This window comes from Agelaius tricolor, unplaced genomic scaffold, assembly GCF_023055355.1.
Source record: "Agelaius tricolor isolate 1412-34295 unplaced genomic scaffold, bAgeTri1.0.p SCAF_17, whole genome shotgun sequence".
Lineage (NCBI taxonomy): Eukaryota > Metazoa > Chordata > Aves > Passeriformes > Icteridae > Agelaius > Agelaius tricolor.
Genome location: NW_027269277.1, coordinates 15,831,607 through 15,850,937, shown reverse-complemented (window position 1 = coordinate 15,850,937; position 19,331 = coordinate 15,831,607). Strand labels below are relative to the sequence as shown.

The following is a 19,331-nucleotide window of genomic DNA, read 5'->3' as shown; positions in this document are numbered from 1 at the left end:
AGCACCATGCCTCTGCTGCCTTGGCAGGATCTGCCGTGGTGGCTCTTTCAGAATCAGAGCTCACCCCTTACATGCTAAATCAGATCCCTGATCAATAAATACTGGCAAATAACAGGACTGAATGGCTGCCAGGCAAAGGGAACTGGGCAGGGGCAAGAGTGCCATGCTCAGAGGCTCACTCCAGCAATGCATGGTCCTGACAGAGCAGGCATGGGGATCTGGACTGGTTTGGAGGGATCTTCCAGGGGGTGGTGCAGGCTGCCTCTGTCACTGGTACCAGCAGCATCCTGCACTTCTGCCCTGGAGCTGCTGTGTACAGTGGTGCCCCAGATGCACACCCCTGGAGCTCCCACATTTTCCCCAGGCTTCCCTGGTCCCCTACTGCCAACAGCCTCGACCTTGGGCCCTTGTGTTGCCCTCCCCCTCCTCACCCCCCTAGGCTTTCCTTGTTCCCCATCTCTTCTGACAGATCACTGAGGCCAGTATTAATATAATCCCTGGCTTAATTTAAATCCTCCTCCCATCTCTCTCATGCTTTCCCGCAGGGAGAACAGAATTGATGCCCTTTTGTGGCACCCACTCAGCCCTGGAGCTGATGCAGAATCCAGATGGCCAAAAGCCCTGGATGTCCATACCAGAGCTTCCTGTTCGTCCCCCCTGGAGAAGGTGTTGAAGGCACATTGCAGCCCCAGTGAGATGTGTCCCCGAGTTTCAAAGGTGTATCTCGTTAAGCAGCAGGCACTATCACGAAGAAGAGTTGATGATGCCAACCACACAAGTGGCTGAGGCTCCCCAAACCCCTCTGCAGCCATCTGGGGGTCTGGTTTCCCTCTCCCTCTGCTCTCACTGTCTGGGCGAGGCTGGCCATAATTTCCAATGCAATGTTTGTATTAGCTGTTCTTCCCTGGAAACCTCCCTAAAGACATTCTTGCTCCTGGTCCTGTGGACAATCATGAGGGTGGGGGAGTCTTGCTCTTTCGGGCAGCTGTCACTGAAGTGACAAAGTGGGGACGGGGGGACTGAGAGGAGTGACAGGGCCAGGCAGTGAGGAGGCACAGATGGGACCGTGAGGGGAGTGACAGGGAAGGGCGCTGAGGGGCTGCGGTGCGACATGTGGGACTGTGAGGGGACAGGAGATCGGGGAGTGACGGGGACTGGCATTAAAGGGGCTGCGGGGGGCAGGGGACATGCGGGGACCGTGAGGAGAGTGACAGAGGGGACTGGGAGCGGAGTGCCAGGGGCGAGCAGAGCGGGCACATGGGGCACAGGGGGACACTGAGGGGACGGGAGCTCGAGGGGTGACAGGGCAGGCAGCAAGGGGGCACAGATGGGACTGTGAGGGGGCTGAGGAGGCACAGGGGAGACATGTGGGACAGTGATGGCAGTGACCGCGGCACCGTGAGGGGCTGAGGAAGCACAGTGAGGACATGCGGGACGGTGATGGCAGTGACCGCGGCACCGTGAGGGGGCTGAGGAGGCACAGTGAGGACATGCGGGACGGTGATGGCAGTGACCGCGGCACCGTGAGGGGGCTGAGGAGGCACAGGGGGGATATGCCGGACGGTGATGGCAGTGACCGCGGCACCGTGAGGGGGCTGAGGAGGCACAGGGGGGATATGCCGGACGGTGATAGCAGTGACCGCGGCACCGCGAGGGGCTGCGGGGCGGGTTCTGCCTGCCGAGGGCGGGCCCTGCCGGCCGGCGGGAGGCGCGTGCGCGGCGCAGGCGCGGGGCTGAGCGGCACCTGCGCCCCGCGGGCCGGGCGGCAGCGGCGGCCGGAGGGCGGTGAGGGTGAGGTAAGGGCGGGCCCCGTGCCGCCGCCCCGGCCTGGGCACCTGCGGAGGGAGAGGGCTGGAGAGCCGCCCCTTTACCCCGGCCCGTGCCGAGGGGGCCCGTCGCGGGTGCCGCTCCTCGGCTGCGGGCTCCTCCCTGGCCGCTCCCGCGGGGCGGGATGGGACCCGCCGGAGGGGCTCGCCTCCGCCGAGCCGGGGCCTGGGGAGCAGGGGGGAGTCGGACCCGGCGTGCCCACCCCGCTGTTGGTGCCTGCACACAGGTGCTGGCGCCCTGCGAGAGCGGGTCGGCCCTGCTGCAGTGGGGTTCAGCATCCGGAATAGCTCGCAACGGGACCAGCGATGTCAAGGCTGTGTCACGGTGCCGGCAGCGTGCTGACCTGAGCCCTGCTGCTGAGTCCTGCAGGCTCTGGAGCAGCCCGACATAACCTATTAGTCATTTTTAAAAAGAGTCACTTGCTAACAGAGCATTTCTAAACAGCAATTCTGCTCGGGGCTCGTGGCCTGTGCCAGGAGGGGCTTTGGTGACAGTGGTTGTCTTAAACATCCCTCAGGAAGGTTTGGAAAGGAACAAGGGTATTGAACAGTTCACCTGCTCACGGAGCAGGATTTCCCCTATGACATGGGGACCTGTGCTGCAGTTCCTGTTTGTCTCTTCTGACATTTGCATTTTGGTCTTTGCTTTAGAAATACTGGGTCACACACTGCTCCTCAAATAGCACATCAGGTTTGCTCAGCTAGGCTTGGTTTGAGGTGTTTCTGTGCAGGGAAGTGAAATTTGTGAGCCTTTTGTGCAGAAAGTGAAGAAACTCACTTAAAGCAGAAGTTTCTGCTTTTGGCTCTGTGGTAAGCACTGTTTGAAAGGGCTGCAAAAAGAGCAGAATCAAGGTTGAACAGGGCCCCCCGAGGTTAAGGCAGAAAGCAGGGTTTGGCCTGGAAGGAGCAGGAGTGCTGATCTGAGCAGTGCCACACACTCCTGCTTCAGTGGGTTGGAGATGTCATCACTAAGCAGCACTACTCGTCCACACCCTTCCCAGGAATGTTGGTAGCAGGTGTAAGCAAGCCTCTTGTCTTTTCATCCCAGGCTGTTCCCAGCTGGCTCACTTTCCGGGTTAGTAGATTCAGTTGCATGTTCAATCCTCAAATCAGATTCCAGGGTGTGTGAGGAGGCAGGACAAGCAGATCACAGTTATTATAATCCCCTGGATTGAGGGGAGACACAGGTTGCACAGCCTGTGCTCTCATGTCAGAACTACTTCAATTTGTTCTTTTCTTACCTGGGGTTTAGCATCATGCACCTTGTACTGGCTCTGTGCTGCCTGACCAGAAATGGGCTGTGTTCCATTTCACTCAGGGCAAGGGAAACTGCTCAGTGCTTTTGTTCTTGCTGTTTTACTCCAGCCATCAGTACTGCACGTGCAGGTTCCTAGAGCTCTGCTGTTGTCCTTCCATCCTCACTCAGCATCACAAACTGAAAGACAACAAGGGCAGCTCTGGTAACCTTGATGACTGATGTTTGTTTTTTAGTGACTGATACACCGGAGGAAGGTGTTCCCTGGACAGTCCTGGAGACAGAGCAGGTACAGTACAACACCCAACAAACCTCTTATTCTATGTCAGGCCTTTACCCCAGCCTGCACAGTGTCCCTGGGAGGGGGAGGATGCACTGGCACTTGGCCTTGAGGGTGCTGACTAAGGAACCTGTGGTGTCTGGGTTGTTGCAATGTGAACCTGCAGCTGAGCCCGAGCAAACTGGGCTGTGACAGGCACTGCCAGCAAAGAGCAGCTGGTCCCTGTGCCTGGGAAACCCCTTCCGAGGCACCGAGATCACGCGCAGCTGCGCTGGCAAGGTGAGTCAGCATCCTCAGGCTGATTAAGAACTGGCTTGACAAATGACTTGTATTGATATTAGACCTGCACATCTATCACATCCTTCCAGTAGAGCAAGTCAGAGAGGAGAAATTGTTTAGCTGGTGATGGTACAGTGGAAAGGAAGGCCTGGTGATTTTGCTGTTTCTGTGATAGCCTCACAGGATGCAGGCCTGGAGAGATGTTTTAAGTAGTGATGATGTGTTTGGAAAAACTGGACAAGCTTTCTGATACAGAGTTTTCACCAAAAGTGCTGTAATTGATACTAAACTCTCAACAGTTGTTTTTACCTTGCACTTAAAGGGGTCATGTGCTGCATCCATTTTGGATCTGATGGAGGACTTGAGTGCCTGAAAGTTTGTCCAGTTCCTAGCTCTAAGCTCTCTAATAGGAGAGATTAGGATGATAAGATCTCTCTAAAAACAGACATCACCTCCTATATACAAAACTTCAGAAATGGGGATGGAAATACCATATTCTGTTCTGCAGAACCCACAAGTCCAATGGCTGTTTTGTTCTATTTCTGAACCCTGCAGATTGCCTCGGTACCCTGCCCCTCCGCACTGCTGCAATGAGTGGGAAGTCCTTGCTCCTAAAGGTCATTCTCCTTGGAGATGGTGGAGTTGGGAAGAGCTCCCTCATGAACCGCTACGTCACCAACAAGTTTGACTCGCAGGCGTTCCACACCATTGGGGTGGAGTTCTTGAACCGGGACCTGGAGGTGGACGGGCGATTTGTGACCCTCCAGATCTGGGACACTGCGGGACAGGAGAGGTTCAAGAGCCTGCGGACGCCCTTTTACCGGGGAGCAGACTGCTGCCTGCTCACCTTCAGCGTGGATGACCGGCAGAGCTTTGAGAACCTCAGTAACTGGCAGAAGGAGTTTATCTATTATGCTGATGTGAAGGACCCTGAACACTTCCCATTTGTAGTCCTGGGCAACAAGATAGACAAACTGGAGAGACAGGTGAGCACAGAGGAGGCCCGGGCCTGGTGCATTGAAAACGGTAACTATCCCTACCTGGAGACTAGTGCCAAGGATGACACCAATGTGACGGTGGCCTTTGAGGAAGCTGTGCGACAGGTGCTGGCAGTGGAGGAGCAGCTGGAGCACTGCATGCTTGGCCACACCATTGACCTCAACTCCAGCTCCAAATCGGGCTCGTCCTGTTGCTGAGAGTGGCTGCTGCTTTGGGAGCAGCTGGATCAAACACACCTGGGCAGCCCTGGGCCACTCTGAGGAGAGTGGCCACAAGGACAAGAGGTGGTTTGCTCACTGGGGAGCTGCAGCCTCACCATCTGAATCTTGCCTGGGGTTTTCAGGCACAGAGCATGTATCTGCAGGAGGGAGCTGTTAACAGAGCATGTGAGCATAGTCTTGCTTCCATCTCTGCCTGTTTTAGCAGGTTTAAAGGGCTGAGTTAAAGTCCTTTAAATTCCCTAAAGACAATAGGGATTTGTTCTCTACTAAGAACTGCCTGCAGAGCAAAGCTGAGAGCATCCTAGACACTGAAGTATTTTAGTCCTGAAATAAAAGAAAATATTAGACCCACTCATGACCATACTGCCAAAGGAAATCCCACTCAACATACTGAACAAAACCTGTCCTAAAGACTCTGGCCCATGTGACTGTGAGAAAGCCAAAATACTGGAGTGGCTGGGATGTGTGTCTGTTATTTGGGATAAGTGCATTGTGTCCTGAGGCTGAATTGTGATGAGAATTGTTAGAGTTCTGACTTAAAGCAACATGTGAAGGAGAGATGGGCCTGTGTTTGAATGTGACAGTATTGTTTCTTCATAGCTGCCTATTTCTGGTCTGTTTTTCCTCACTTCTAACTTTGTCTTGTGTGAGTGTTATTTTTTGGAGAGACTGTCTGCTTGTTGTTTAATACACGTTTCCTTGTCTCTTGTGGAAGTTCAGCCTTGGAGCCCTGGGTGAAAAACACTGATGTAGATGCTCACTGGGTCATGTTAAAGGGTTACTCAGGAGATCTGGAGTGTGACACTTCAGCTGGTTTCTGTCACAAGTAATCACTGTGTTCAGGTGATATGCTCTAGCAGACCAGATGGCAGGTGGGTGGGCTGTCTCCTAGGTGTGCAGGTGGCTGGGGCCTCATGCATGGTCAGCTCTTAAACCCTCTCTCTGCCTGGCACCAGTGACCACTGTGCCTCATTAGCTGGCACAGCCACGCCTTCAGTTGTTCTAGCATGGATGTTCCCTGTGAATGCTGCAGTGTGGAACCATTCACCTGGTGTGTCAGGCACAGTTAGCCCATGCCATCCTGGCCCCTGATCCCTCATAGGAAACCCAGGATGGTTTATCTGTAATTCCTGTGACAGACTGGTCAAGTGTCTGCTAACTGACTGCTGTGTTCAGTCCAGTGGGGGGAAAGCTGCACTGCTTTCTCTGTTCAAGGTGGCTGAAAAACAGGCATGGGGGGCCCAAGGAGCCTTCTAGAAGGAATTCCAGGCTTTGCTCCCATCTCCTGCCCTCTGCTAGGTGTTAGTCCCAGGCTGGCTGTGTAGCAGAGATGAGCTTGCTGGCTGCTGTCTTTGCCATTCAAACCTCGTGCCCTGCAACCTCCTGTAGAAGCATTTGGCCAAAGCTGTGGCTGCCCACAGGCACGTAGGAGCCTGCCCTGAGCACGTATCCACTGGCTGCTGGGTGATTCCCACTGTGATCAGCTGCTGGATGGTAAATTTTACAGCTCAAATCAAGCAACCCTAACCCTTAAGCTGTGCTTTAGAGCAGGGCAGTCCCTGTCCTGTGCTGGCAGCTTGTCCCCATCAAGGCACAGTCTCTGAGCATGCAGAGCATGAGCATTTTCCCCCATTTCTTCTGTGGTAACCCAGGGAAATACTGCCCTTGTCTGCAGGGCAACTGTGTGTGGAAGGGACTGGAGTATTAATGCTTTAGGGGGATCTAATTTCTAAACAGGCCTGAACAGTTGTATTCATGGGGAGTGAATGCTATTCAGGCAGCTCCCTGAAGGAGAAGGTTCTGCCTCTGTAGGTGAAAGAGATTTTTACAGGATATTATTGTTACTGTTTATTTAACTGTGTCTGACCTCCTGAGGCCTCTGGATTTTTCTTCATTAGCACTGCTTGATATTTCCTTCAAGGTCCCAGGCTCTGTGACCTGTGGTTCCAGTTTCCATCCCTGAACAGGCTCATTCCCTGGAGCTGGCACAGGGCTCAGAGTGAGAACAGACTCGGGTCCCTGTGTGCTGGCCCCCAGTAGGGAGGCTGCTGAGGGAGCTCCCTGCAGGTGAAACTGCCACTTTGCCATGGATTTTCTGGGATCTGTGTGAGGACTGGCACCTCCTACAGAAGGGGGCAGAGATTCAGCATGCCACACTGCAGGAAGCACATGTGCAGCTGTTTGCAGCACCCTGTGTGTGTCAATGCCGGCAGCTAAAGCTCAAGAGCCTCGTTGTGCACGTGTTACACAGCACCTTTTATTTCTGACATTGGATCACTGACTTTTTATATTAAACCCTCCCCCCCATTATATTAGGCTTACATGGTTTTTTTATAAAAGGCAGAGTATAATATATTTCAGTTGTTTAATTTATTTTAAATGAAACGCACAATTCCCAAAGGAGCCAGGATTTTGAACTCTGTTGCAGTTCAGTGCCAACAGCCATCCCTTCCCATGTCCCCTTGTGCTGCTGCGGTTGTTGCTATTGCTACAGAACTGGAATTGTAAAACCAAGATTCTACCTTTATTTAAGCAAATAAAACATGGATGTATTCAAGTGAGTTTGGGAAGTGGCTGCTTTCTTGGTTTATCCACGTTCAAGTCAGTTTTTGTTCTGAGGACTGGTTAGTTACAGCATCTGGCAGAAAGAAGTCACTAAGGGATCAAGGGGATATTCCATGTACCGACCTGCACCAGGAGCTGAAGGATCAGAACTCAACTGCTGAATCCAGTGACCAGTTTTGTCTTTTCAATAGAATCAGAAAAGAGTTTCAGAACAGAAATATTCCACATGGCTTCCTTCTGTCACTACATCTTAAATTCTCAGCCTGGGCTCTCAACAGCAAGTCCGGTATTTTCCTGTGAATTCTTCCTGTGATCTTGGAACTGACTCCTCGGGCTCCAGGGGGTTTTAACCAGGCATGATTTCCATAGGATGCTGAGAAGGAAATCAGCATATGGGGACTGTTCTCTTTCTCTGTCCTGCCAGGATAGCTGCTTATTTTGGGAAGCTTTCTCTGTGTTTGCAGAGCTTGTGCCTGCTGTTTCTTTTGGCAGAATGTTTTTGTTTATTTTCCTCCCAGGTCTGCTTGTGCTATCCATGATTCCAGGAGACAGCACAAAGTCCTTGAAAACTGTGCATTTTACATGTGGGCTTGAGTATCTGGGGTCCTCCAACATCTCACTTCAACCATTTCAAAAGGCAGCTGAAAATAAATACAGTCAACACTGGTGGGGATGGCTCTGGCCTGGGGGTGTTGTGGGGTTTGGGTGAGGCTGCCTCGCATCAGGAAGGGTCTATCTGAAAGCACCAGAAGCTGCTGACTCCCCTGGTGTGAGGTGTTTATAAGGAAGTGCAGGCAGAGGCAGGAGCCATAGAGAGGCCATTCCCTCATTCCCCAGTTTCCCTCTGTAAGCTGTGCCAGAGGGCTCAGTGGGTTTTGTCATGGCATGGGGAGAGAATGGAACCCTGCAGGGCAAAGGAGTGTTCCCAAAGGAAAGCAGTGAGCTGCTTCTGTGTGGGACAGATGCTGTAGCATAACCCAGTGTGTTTGGAGAGGAGAAGGGGTGAGGAATGTCCTGATCCCATTCATCTTTCTCTCCCATGGCCCTCTTGAGGATTCTGCTGCTCTGAGCCAGGTAGTGCCCCTGAAAGGCCATGGAACTGCTTGGTGGTGGGCTAAGGAAACTGGGTTCTCCTCAAGAGCCACTCTCTGAGGAGCACCGGTGTCACAATAGGACGCAAAATGAACAACAGGCACAAGCTGACATGTCCAAGGTAAAAAGAGAGCACTTTATTTCTGAACTCAAATATTTACAGACTTTCAAAAGTGACCATGGGTTGGAGGATGAAATTGCCACCTCTCCAGCCACACTGGTCAAAACCAACAGTCTATCAATTCTCTCCTCCTCCAGAAAGGAATGCAAAGCAATAATTATTTACATGAAAAGTGTGTGAGAAACTCCATTACAAAAATGTAAACATCGGAAGGCTTAGAAAAACTTAGAAGAATGGGGTGACACACCAGTGGCTTCAGATGCCCTGGGGCTGCTCTCTGGTGACCAGGGTTGTTCCCTGAGTGCAGCTCCTCCTTAGCTCTGGGGCTGCTCCTCAAGGCAATGAACTGTGAGGAGATTAATGGGATCTCTGGATACAGCATATTCTTGTGTGAAGTTGAGCTGGATGAATAAAGAGTTAAAAATGCCCCTTTAGGAGCCTCTGGACCCTACTCCAAGCTCCAGTTCCAAACAGGGGCTTGAGGACAGCTCTGACACTGGCGCTGGTGTGTTCTCCTCTGGACTGAGGAGCACTCGACGCTGCCCAGGTGGGAGGTGACAGCAGCTCCATCAGTGGTTATCTGAAGGCCACAGGTGAGTCAGAGTCCCTTGACAGGGAGGTTGGGCTAATCTGTGAAATGGTGGATTGCTGCTGAGGTGATTGCTCATGTAAAAGCAATCAGAGATGGACTGAGATAGCCCCTGGCCCCAGTGCTTGCATGGCTGGTGCAGCAGCTCTTTCCTCATGACTGCCTGGGGTCCTTTGGGGGCTGATGCATGTGGCCATGAGCAGGTACAGGACTCCTGGAACAGGTTGCTTGGAGAAGCTGTGGCTGCCCCATCTCTGGAAGTGTTGAAGTCCAGGGAGAACGGAGCTCTGAACAACCTGCTCTAGTGGAAGATGTCCCTGCCTGTGACAAAGGCTGGATGATTGTTAAGGTCCCTTTGAACCCAGGCCATTCTGTGATTCTGTGACTTTCCACTTACTATTCCCTCTTCATCTTTAGACAGAAGCTCCTGGCAGAGCTGGACAATGCAGAGATGGAGAGAAAGCAGCTTGTTCAGGTGCAGGTGAGGACTTTAGCCGGGGCAGGTGGGTGTCAGTACATGCCACGGCCCTGGCAGGCAGAGCTGCTTGCCAGGCATGGCTTACCCAAAACACAGCTGAAACCAGCACATCATCCTACACAGCCTTTCCAGGGCTGAGTCCGAATCCGTGCTGAGAGAAGTGAGCCTTTGGTGGTGTTTATGGTGCGTCCCGGGGGGCTCAGGGGAGGGGTCCCCTGGAAGCACCATCAGCCGGGCCGGGCAGCGCAGGGACGGGGACCGGGGCTGCGGGGGAAGCCGGGGCTGGCCGCCGCTTGCCTCGCTGCCCGAGGAGCCGCTGCTGCACCCGACGGCCGCGGGGAGGAGCCGCACGACCGGGGATGCGGGGGAAGGCATCAGCCCGGCGGCCCTTGGCCCCTGGGGGCTGCCCGAGCGCAGAGCTGGGGGCCCACGGTCATCACCAGCACCCCCTGGGTGCCGCCATCCCTTCTCCTCCCCTCTCTTGTCCCCTCCCCAGGGCACACAGGGCCGTCTCCCGGGGCGGCAGGGCACAGGATGGAGGGATGGGAGTTGCCTCGCCTTCTTGCCAGCAAGCCAGCCCATGGGACTTGCTCCTGGGTCCCTTGCTCTGGTCCCTTTCTCTTTTGTGGGAACAAAGTACTGCCGCATTTTAGCCACAGGTGATTGCACTGGGTCCCCTTGGAGCTTGGAGCTTTCCTGATGGCCCAAGATGTGGTTTGGTTTGGTTTGGTTTGGGTTTTTTACAGTGATGTGGTTTGGTATGAGGCAGAGCTTATTCCCTGTCTTTTCTCAGCCAGTGTCTGGAGGGCGCTGGGTGCCCAGGAAAGGAGCTCTGAGGGCAGGTCCCTTGTCCCCAGGTGGGATGGCAGTGGGGCATGGCTGAGGGCACACCTGATGAGGCTCCATGTGTCCTTTGGCCCCGGGCCCTGCCCAGCTCCCTGGCCTTGCTGGCTGCTCTCACACGCCGCCACCTCGCACTTGCTGTCCCCAGCCCGCACCCCGGCCGGGGGGGCACCAGTCTCTGCCAGGGGACAGAGATGATGTTTTGTTCCCCAGCTCGCTGCTGCCCTGAGGCTGATTGTGCACACACAGGACCCTTTCAGCGCGGGGAGAGGAGGGTGATGGCATCTGGGAACGCAGGGAACAAAGGACCCCGTTGATGCTGGCTGCAGCCCCATGGGTTTCTGTCAGCCAGGGCAAGGCCGAGCTGTGCCGCTGAGCTGGGGCAGCAGCAGTGCATGAGCTAAACCTCCCCTGGCCAGGCTGCACTGGGCAACTTTGCTGCCTGTTCAGAGGGGGCTGAAGCCAGGGAAGAGCAGGGGGAGTGGGATTTGGGCTAGGTTCCAATTTAGGAGGAGTAGTGAAGGTCCCACCCTGCCACTCCTGAGCATGTAGCTGTGCCTGAAATCTGCATTTTTGGACAGATACATAGGGCTGGGAGCATCCCTCTGTGGCCTCACTCCCTGGAGGTCCCTGAGCACAGCTTTTGGGGAGATTTCCAAGAGAAACAGCATTTGAATCAGTAATTTTTGAGCAGCTGCTGCAGAAAGATGCACCTAAGGGTTTCTGGGGCAGAAAGGCAGCAGCCAGTGCCCTCCCACACACCGGCACCAGGGACACGGTTAACAATCCTGCAGCAAGTGGCACCACAGAGCCACAGACAGGACATGCAGGGCTCTGTGACAGTCCAGTGTGTCCCTGTGCCTGAACAAGGCCATCCTGTTCCACACAGGGCTCTCTGCAAGCGAGACAATCGCCCACCCTGCATGGCTCTGGCCATGTTCATCCCACACATGCTGCCTTAGTGCCAGCCAGCTTGGCTGGAGATGTCCTGTTAGTTTTGTTGTGGTTTTGTTGTGCTACATGAGGAGACACAGCAGAGGCTGTCAGCACGTGGGCTGAGTGTTAAAGGGCAGCAGCAGCAGCAAACACAAGCAAGCAGCTGCTACAAGACCCCAGCTTTCCTCAGGGTGGCTGGAGGAGAAATAAGAGGTTTTAAGGGCCCCCCCACAGGCTGGGAACAATGATTTTGAAGTCAGAGTTATGAACCTCGTGGCTGGAGTGGGCAGAGCCCTGCAGGGGCTGCTGGCCCACGCATGGATCAGCAAGTACTGCTCCTCTGAGACCTTCTCTTCTGCAGCCTCCCCTTTCCCTGGAGAGCCTCCCCTTTTTTTTTCTCTTGTGGGGGCAGAAGGTGGGAAAGCCAGCACAACAAATGGACAGGCAGACGTACATCTTGTTCAGAATGTTCTTAATTTTAATGTATTTTCTTTAATTTTTATAAAATACATCCTGTAAGATAAGTCTTTAAAAACTTGCTCCTTTTTATTGCTGGTTAACAAGTTGAAATTCTAGATCAGAAATGAAGGAAACACTTTCAGTTGATTAACTCTTTTTGCATGTGTATGTGTGTGTGTATGTGTGTGTGCGTGTGTGGGGTCTGGGGACAAGGGTGGGAAGGAGGACCTGGTTATTTTTTGTTAAATGGATATGAAAAAAAACCCCAGCAACCCCTCAAGAGAGATAGCACTTGTGTGAATTTCCAGATCTTGACTGGTTTCTCCCCACCCTGCCACCCCTGCTGGATCTCCCCCCTCCCCATCCCGTGTGCGTTGGTAGCCTGGCCAACCTATTTCAGCATTCCTGGCAGCAAGGATCCTTCAAATGCACTGCTCAGCAGATCTGCCTCCTTATCCTTGCCCCTGCTGAAACCAGCACTTAAAAATATATATAACAACAATACAGACATGGAAAAAAAAATAAATCCATGCAAGATGGAGCTTCAGTCTGCCACTGAAATTAGTTTCTCCAATAAATAAACACAAAGATTAGAACTAAGGAGAGAGGCAGGGAGAGCAAAACGAATCACCAGTTGTCAGGGAAGACTGGAAACAGCACTTCTGCAGGTCTGGCTGGATCCATGCTACCCAGCCAGAGGAGAACAGTCATGGAGGAGAGGTCTCCACCCAACCCCTTGCTCCCCTACCCCTCTCCATGGGAAAAGACTGGCACCAGTAAGGATCTGGATTGCAGAGACGGGCTGTGTTTGCACCCTGTGACCCCCCCCAAACTGCCACCTTTCCTTCCCTCCTCAATTCCTTCATGGGTTTCACCTGGAAGCGAGATGCTGCCGGTCCCTCCCACCCTGGCAGGCACAAGGCAGCTGTCCTGACTTGCAGGAAAAGAAGTGAGGGGACGAGGGGGACAGAAGGAGGGCTGGTTACACTTGACAGGGGGGAGAAGCGAGCCGAGCTCTGTGGCCCAGTGGAGGTTAGAGAAGCAGACATCACCCCAGAGAAGAGCACCATTGTGAAGGGCACTGGCAGGGCAGGCAAGGCACGCGGTCCCGAGGGTTATCCCCTGCCTACGGAGGGATGGCTCTGGCTTTACGCTCCCAGGGCTTGCTGCAGAGGTGTCCCCTCCTCAGTCAAACCTGTTTGCTGCCTCTCTGCTGCCTGGAGGGTAAAGCCAAGAGTCCCCCTTGTCTACAGAGACACCAAACTCCTTTAGGCTTTAATAGGAGCAGCTGGGTTAGGGCTTTATCGGCATTGGGATCAGCACTCTCTTCTCCACACTGGGAAGATCCTTGCCCTGAACTCCCTTTGCCGTGGCTGCAGCAGGCGATTTAGGTTAAATTCATCTTTCTCTGCTAAGGGAAAAAAATCCTTCTCTTATTCTCCATCCATGGGTGGTGACAGCAGACAGCTCCAGGAGAGTCTTTAGCAATGGTACCAGGACTGGGCCAACTTCCTTTTCTCTCTAGGTAGCCTCTTGCTACTCACGGAGCAACCTACATGGATTTCTTCCTCCCAGGAGCTTGAAGGCCTTTGCTCATCCCTAGGCAACACTGGGACATTGGAGAAAGTCCCTCCTCTTCTCTGGCTGGTTTTGATGGGCTTGGCTCTAGAGCGAACCGGTTACGGATGAGCAACGAGAGAAAAGTGCATGAAGAGGCGTCCATCGGTGGGAAGCTCTCCTTCCTGGTCACGCTCAGCACAATGGATGCAGGGAGGAAGAGGAGGGGAGTCATCAGCGAAGGCAGAGTTAACGCAGGAGACCTGGTGTCAGGTGGCTGCAGTGTTAAAGCCTCGGGGTTAGACAAAAGGAGGGCGTTTGGTCTGGCCGGGCTCCGCCTCGTGGGCTAGAACTTGGTGCCTCGGCCCATCAGCCTGAGGACTGCGAAGTTGTAGGTGGCTGCGATGATGAAGGTGACCTGTGGATGGAAGGAGAGTGAGCGAGGGGGCAGCCCCAGCCCCACAGCCCCGAGCCCTGCAGAGCCCTGCAGCCCCGAGTGCCGTGTCACTGGTGTGCACAAGAGGAGAGCCAGGGAAAGGCAGGGCACTCCATGCACTGGGACCTCTCCCTGTCAGTCTGCTAAAGCCTCTCCAGATCCCCTCCTGCAGCCACCTCTACCTTATGGCCTGGACTCACCATCTGCACTTACGTGCCAGAAAACGACACGAGCACAGGCTCTGTCCCATCCATGCCCACCACCTTCGCTGTCCTTTTCCCCCACATCTTTGCCAGGCGGAGAAGCACGGCTGGGCAGGGGGAGCACTGACTCACCAGTGAGACCAGCGTGGCAGCTGCCCCCACGAAGGCTGCGATGAAGAGGTGGAAAGTCATCTGGAACTGCAAGGCAACAGGAGGGTGAGCTCACAGGGTCCCATGTGCTGCCTGGGGAGGCCAGAGCCAAGGTGTCCCCTCGAGGGGAGCACACGTGAGGTGGCAGGAGTTACTCACCTCGCTGGTCTTGCAGATGGAGAGCAGGTTGGAACCACACACCTTGCCAGGGAAAGCATTCCAGGGCAGGACACCTGTGGAGATGTGGGAGCCAGGTGAGCGGGGTGTGGCTGGCAGCTAACTCCCTTGCTCAGCTTCCTGCAGCCACCTGTCACACACCCCCCAGCATTTCAGGGCTCTTCAGCACCTGCCCTGCTTTATCCCACCCAACGTGCCTGGGCCCTGCCCTCCATCCCCTCTCCTCCCCTGGCTCCTGGCTGGTGACCCCAGCACTCACCGTACATCCTGGCATCTGCACACAGGGTGCCAATGCTGGCCGAGGTCTTGGTGGGGTTGCCAATGGACTGGCAGGTGGTCCAAGTGTTAAAATAGATGTAGACAGGCACGGCAGAGCAGGCGAACACCAGGAGCCAGATGATGGTCAGGACGTAGGTAATGCCCACAAACTGCAGGGGGCAGGACAAAGCCGGGCACAGCCGTGGTTACCAATGGCCCAGGCCACGGACAGGGGAGCGCGAGGTTCCCCAGGCAGGGCAGGGCGTGGGGCAGGTGGGGACTGTGATGCTCTGCACCCAGCTCTGCAGAGCCAGCGTGGCCCCAGGCAGGCAGCACAGCACAGCAGCCCAGGCTGGGGCTCCTGCAGCTCACAGGAGCAGGGCCAGTCCCAGATTCGTGCCCGGCTGGGTGTGCATGGGGGGACTGCCAGCAGCAGGAATGCTGTCACATTTTGGGGAGGGGGTAACCGTGGCCACGGCCAAGCAGGGTTTGATCTCTGAGGGAGGGCAGCTGCAAAAGCTGCCTTGGTGTGTCAGCATGGCTCTCCTGCCCTCCCTCCATGGTGCCACCCCAACCACCCCCCGAGGGAACCACAGCCGTGCCCCTCTGCTCCCCCAGGCCACAGGACCCCCTTGCCAGCACTCTGTCATGGTTCCCAAGCACAGTGGAGTGGACGACCCCAGGGGTACCGGGTGCCAAAGAGCTTTGAGCTGCCAGCACTGCAGGGATGCTCAGATTCTCCCCACCTATGTTTAAACATGAAGCACTTTTATTAAATGTAGCCATTTGTGCTGCTTTTTGTCCCCAGGAAACACGGCAAGCCTGGGTGAGGACAGCAGGGCTGTGCTTCCCTTTGGGATATCCCAAAACCCGGAGGGGCTCAGTCTCCTGCCCTTTGGCCGCACGGAGCGTGGTGAACCCGCTGGGGCGCGCGAAGGGGTGCCAAACCCCGGTTAAGATCACCTTGTCAGGATGTCCTAGCCACTTTCCCAAACAATGACACACCCGCTGCCACGAGTGAGCTCGCTGGGGGCCTCGCGCTCCCCTCCCTTTCGGGCCCCCAGTTACCGTAGCGCTGAGGCCCTTGCCGCAGATGGTGGTCCTGTAGTCCCCAAAGATTTGCCGGACGGCGCCGGTGGTGTAGAAGCCTTCGGCCAGCAGCAGGGCTCCATAGAGGAAGAAGAAGGCAGCTGTGCCGTAGATGAAGTACTGAAAGCCGTGGATGCTGTGGGGGAGAGGAGCGGGCAGGGGGGCTCAGGTGCCAGGGAGGTACCAGAGCTCAGCCCTGGCTGCTGCTGCTCCCCCTCCCCACTCTGCCCCAAGGGGACCAAAACAGAGGGTGAAGCCACAGGAAGAGCAAGCTGGGGCAAAGCTGTGGGGAGCAAGGCTGCCACAGACACCCCCCCATCCTCCATACCTACCCCGTGCAGAGGTCCAGCTCTACCCAGGACACCTTGCAAGGGTCAGATGAAAACTGGTGTGAAATAAAACAAGTGGCCACTTGGACCCTGCCATGGAGCCATGGGCAAAGGCAGCTTGGGGTCTCCCCTGGTGTCTGGGTGAGAGCCTGGCCCCAACCAGCCCAGCCAGACACCCCAGCCTGGCACAGAGCAGGACAAAGCTGTGAGGTGGGTGCTCTGCAGCGGGGTACTTACACATCGAGGAGGAACTCATAGTCCTGGTAGTTTTTGGAGAAGTAGGTCTCGATGAGCTGCTCGGTGCCTGTGAGGGCTTCATGCCCACAGCCACAAAACAGTGCTACCCCAAAGAAGCACAGGCCAGTGGCAACCAGGGAAGCAAAGGGTGCCCCAATGAGACATCTGGCACAGCACTCGAGTAAACCTATGGAGAAAAGGGGAGAGGTGGGACGGAACTGCTGGGACAAGGATTGCTTGGAGCCTGCAGCTCAGGAGCACAGGCACAGTGGGAGAAAGGTGCCTGCCAGGAGGAGAAAAACAGGTGGAAGGAAAACCCCAGAAACGACCCATTGCAGTGCTGCAGAGCCAAACCCAGCAGCTCCCCTGAGAGCTCTCCAAGCAGCTCAGGAGCCCACCCAAGGGTGCCCAGGGATGGTGGCAGCGTGGGGCACAGGGGCTGTGAGGAGCCAGCCATGCTGACCCGTGACAAACAGATGGAAATAGAGCGTGACGTAGCGTAATGCCAGTGGGACCTGGCAAGCAAGCTGCTAATGGGCTCCCCACTGCCACCACAGCAGCCACCACAGCTGCCTGCAGCTCTGTTTTGCCATTAAAAATAGAGGGGAACCCAGCACCTCCACAGAATCAAACCCCAGGGAAGATCCAGCGAGGTGGCCCTGCTTGGGGCAGCACAGCAGGAGCCAGAACACACCCTGAGCACTCTGGACATCCAGGTGGCACCGTGGGCACTGGTCCCTTGCCTGGCACCCCGCAGGCAGCTCGGGCTGCAGCTGCCCCTTTATGCAGGCAGACGTGCTTGTAGGAAGGAGCCGTGCCAGTTCCACAAATGACAACACTTGTGTAATAGGTTTAGTCCTCCAGGAGCTGCAGGGAAAGCAAGGACACACAGCAGTGTGCTGCTTGGAGTGCCTAAATGCTGCGTTTTTCCAGCAGTGAGGCCATGGGCACCTGCTCCTTCTGCACGTCGGGGCTCTAACAGGAGTGCAGGAGTGTTGGCTCAGTTTCCCGTGGGCTGGGTTTGGAGGTGCCCAGCCAGTTTCTAACATGGGCTCAGTTTCCCTGTGGGCTGGGTTTGGAGGTGCCCAGCCAGTTTCTAACATGGGCTCAGTTTCCCTGTGGGCTGGGTTTGGAGGTGCCCAGCCAGTTTCTAACATGGGCTCAGTTTCCCTGTGGGCTGGGTTTGGAGGTGCCCAGCCAGCTGCTGTCCTGCCTGCTTTGGGAGCAGACAGCCAGGTGGGTTTGCACCCACCAGCATCTGGCTCCAGCTGAGCTGGATCAAGCTGTTGCCCTGGCTGTGTGACACCTGGGGAAGCTGCTCCCCTTTCCCAGGACGTGGACTGTGGCACCCCACTGCCCAGGGCACAGTGGCTCCCATCTGAGCATAGAATTCCTGCCTTGAATGCCAAAAAGGCACCCACACCAAACCCACACTCCCTCCACAAACCCCACAGTGCTTATCTCCTCCCCAAGAGGACAAGAGAGCCGTGGGGTCCTGGCCAGCCCTCCCCTCCCCACTGGGAGCAAGGTTGTGCAGTGGCACCGAGGACAATGGGGGATTGTCCTGGCACTGCCACCCCAGTGGCTGCCCCACGCCAAGAGCAAACAGGGAACAAAGGCAGCGCTATAGGGGAGTGCTGGGACCCCTCCCTCTTGTTTGCCTTGGACACAGCACATCCAGGGGGGGCCTCCTTCATCCTGGGAGTGCTGCTCCCAACCTCGCTGCGACCCACAGGGTCTGGCCCCTCGCTGGGCCAAACTCGCCTTTCCTGGTTTGATTTTTGGCCACCTGGGAGATGGCACAGAGGTGCCAGCTCTGGGGCAGTGAGCAGCTCCATTCCCAGGGATCTGAGAGCCCCGGGATGGTACAGGGCCCTTCCACAGCCCCTCTGCTTTGGAAAGCTGCAGGGGGAAGCCTGGGGAGGGGAAAGGAGGGGAGAAAGAGCCCTTGTGCCACACAATCCTGAGCCTTGTGCCCAGGCTCCGCTGCTGCCAGCGCCAAACAACGTGCTGCAGACAGGAGGAGGGGCAGGGGCCCAGCAGAACAAGGCACCCCTGGGAACAGAGCAGCCCTAAAACCCCAGGGGTACCCCGGTGAGTATTAGCTCTGCTGTATCAGTGGGGAAACTGAGGCACCAGGTGTGGCTCTGTTTTCCCAAGTGGCAGAGCTGTGATGGGCTCAGTGCCCTGCCTGCACCTCTCAGCTCCTGCCAGCCCCAGGATGGAGCTCTCATGTGGTGAGGGCTGGCGTGGGACAGGCTGCAGGGATGGCATCTGCCCCCACAGACAGCACAGGAGCACACAGGGACAGAAAACTGCCTTGGGAAAGAAAACATCATCCCTGCCGTGCCAAGGCATCCTCCCTCGGCAGCTGCCACGGCTGGCACGGGCACACCCGGGTCACCAGGACCTCACTGATGCCAGAGGCAACTTTCAGTGGGTTCTGCTCTGGGCTAAGGTCCCCAGAGGCACAGCAGCAGCTGCCCAGGTGTCCCCCACCATCCCCTCATGCTCACCCATGGTGCTGCTCTTGGTCCGCTCCCCGAGCGCCGCTCTGCCTCTGCTGCTTCGGTGCTGCCCGGCGCTCCCACGCCCTGGACTCCCCCTCTGGGTGCCTGTCCCGCTCTCCAGCAAAGAAAAGGGCTCTGTGAGTGACAGCCACCCCCCTTAAAGGCACGGGCCCGCCCTGCCCGCCCCCCAGCACCCCTTGGCTGCCAGCCCCCGGTGATGCCAAGGGCCCCGCGCAGCCTCCGGGGGGAAAGGGCTTTGCAAAGTGAGGCAGCACTCTGGGGCAGGGGACGGGCTGCTGCCCCCTCATTGGTGGCTCTGGGGACATCCCCCAGCCCCACCAGGCTGTGTTTGTGCAAGCTGCCCATTGAGGCAGCGTGGGAGTGTGGCCCTGTGGGTCAGCAGTGGTGTCCCCCTGTCACCTCCCCGATTCCCAACATCTGG

The 19,331-nt window shown here is 56.0% G+C and overlaps 2 protein-coding genes across 3 annotated transcripts; one reads left to right on the top strand and one right to left on the bottom strand.

Annotated features, from left to right (window-relative positions):
• Positions 1–1,651: 1,651 nt before the first annotated feature.
• On the top strand, positions 1,652–7,421 carry RAB9B (RAB9B, member RAS oncogene family). Its single transcript, XM_071442669.1, has 3 exons — positions 1,652–1,796; positions 3,318–3,370; positions 4,196–7,421. Exon 3 carries the CDS (start codon positions 4,231–4,233, stop codon positions 4,834–4,836), a length of 606 nt encoding a protein of 201 aa, XP_071298770.1. The 5' UTR covers positions 1,652–1,796; positions 3,318–3,370; positions 4,196–4,230; the 3' UTR covers positions 4,837–7,421.
• A 4,518-nt stretch (positions 7,422–11,939) lies between these two features.
• On the bottom strand, positions 11,940–19,033 carry PLP1 (proteolipid protein 1). Of its 2 annotated transcripts, none has more exons than XM_071442667.1 (7): positions 18,896–19,033; positions 16,380–16,566; positions 15,688–15,949; positions 14,726–14,894; positions 14,449–14,522; positions 14,272–14,337; positions 11,940–13,918 (listed from the first exon to the last, which is right to left on the bottom strand). In XM_071442667.1, exons 1-7 carry the CDS (start codon positions 18,897–18,899, stop codon positions 13,847–13,849), a joined length of 834 nt encoding a protein of 277 aa, XP_071298768.1. In that variant the 5' UTR covers positions 18,900–19,033; the 3' UTR covers positions 11,940–13,846. The 2 variants fall into 2 exon arrangements, with proteins under 2 accessions (XP_071298768.1, XP_071298769.1); XM_071442668.1 differs by having other exon boundaries at positions 15,793–15,949.
• Positions 19,034–19,331: the final 298 nt, after the last annotated feature.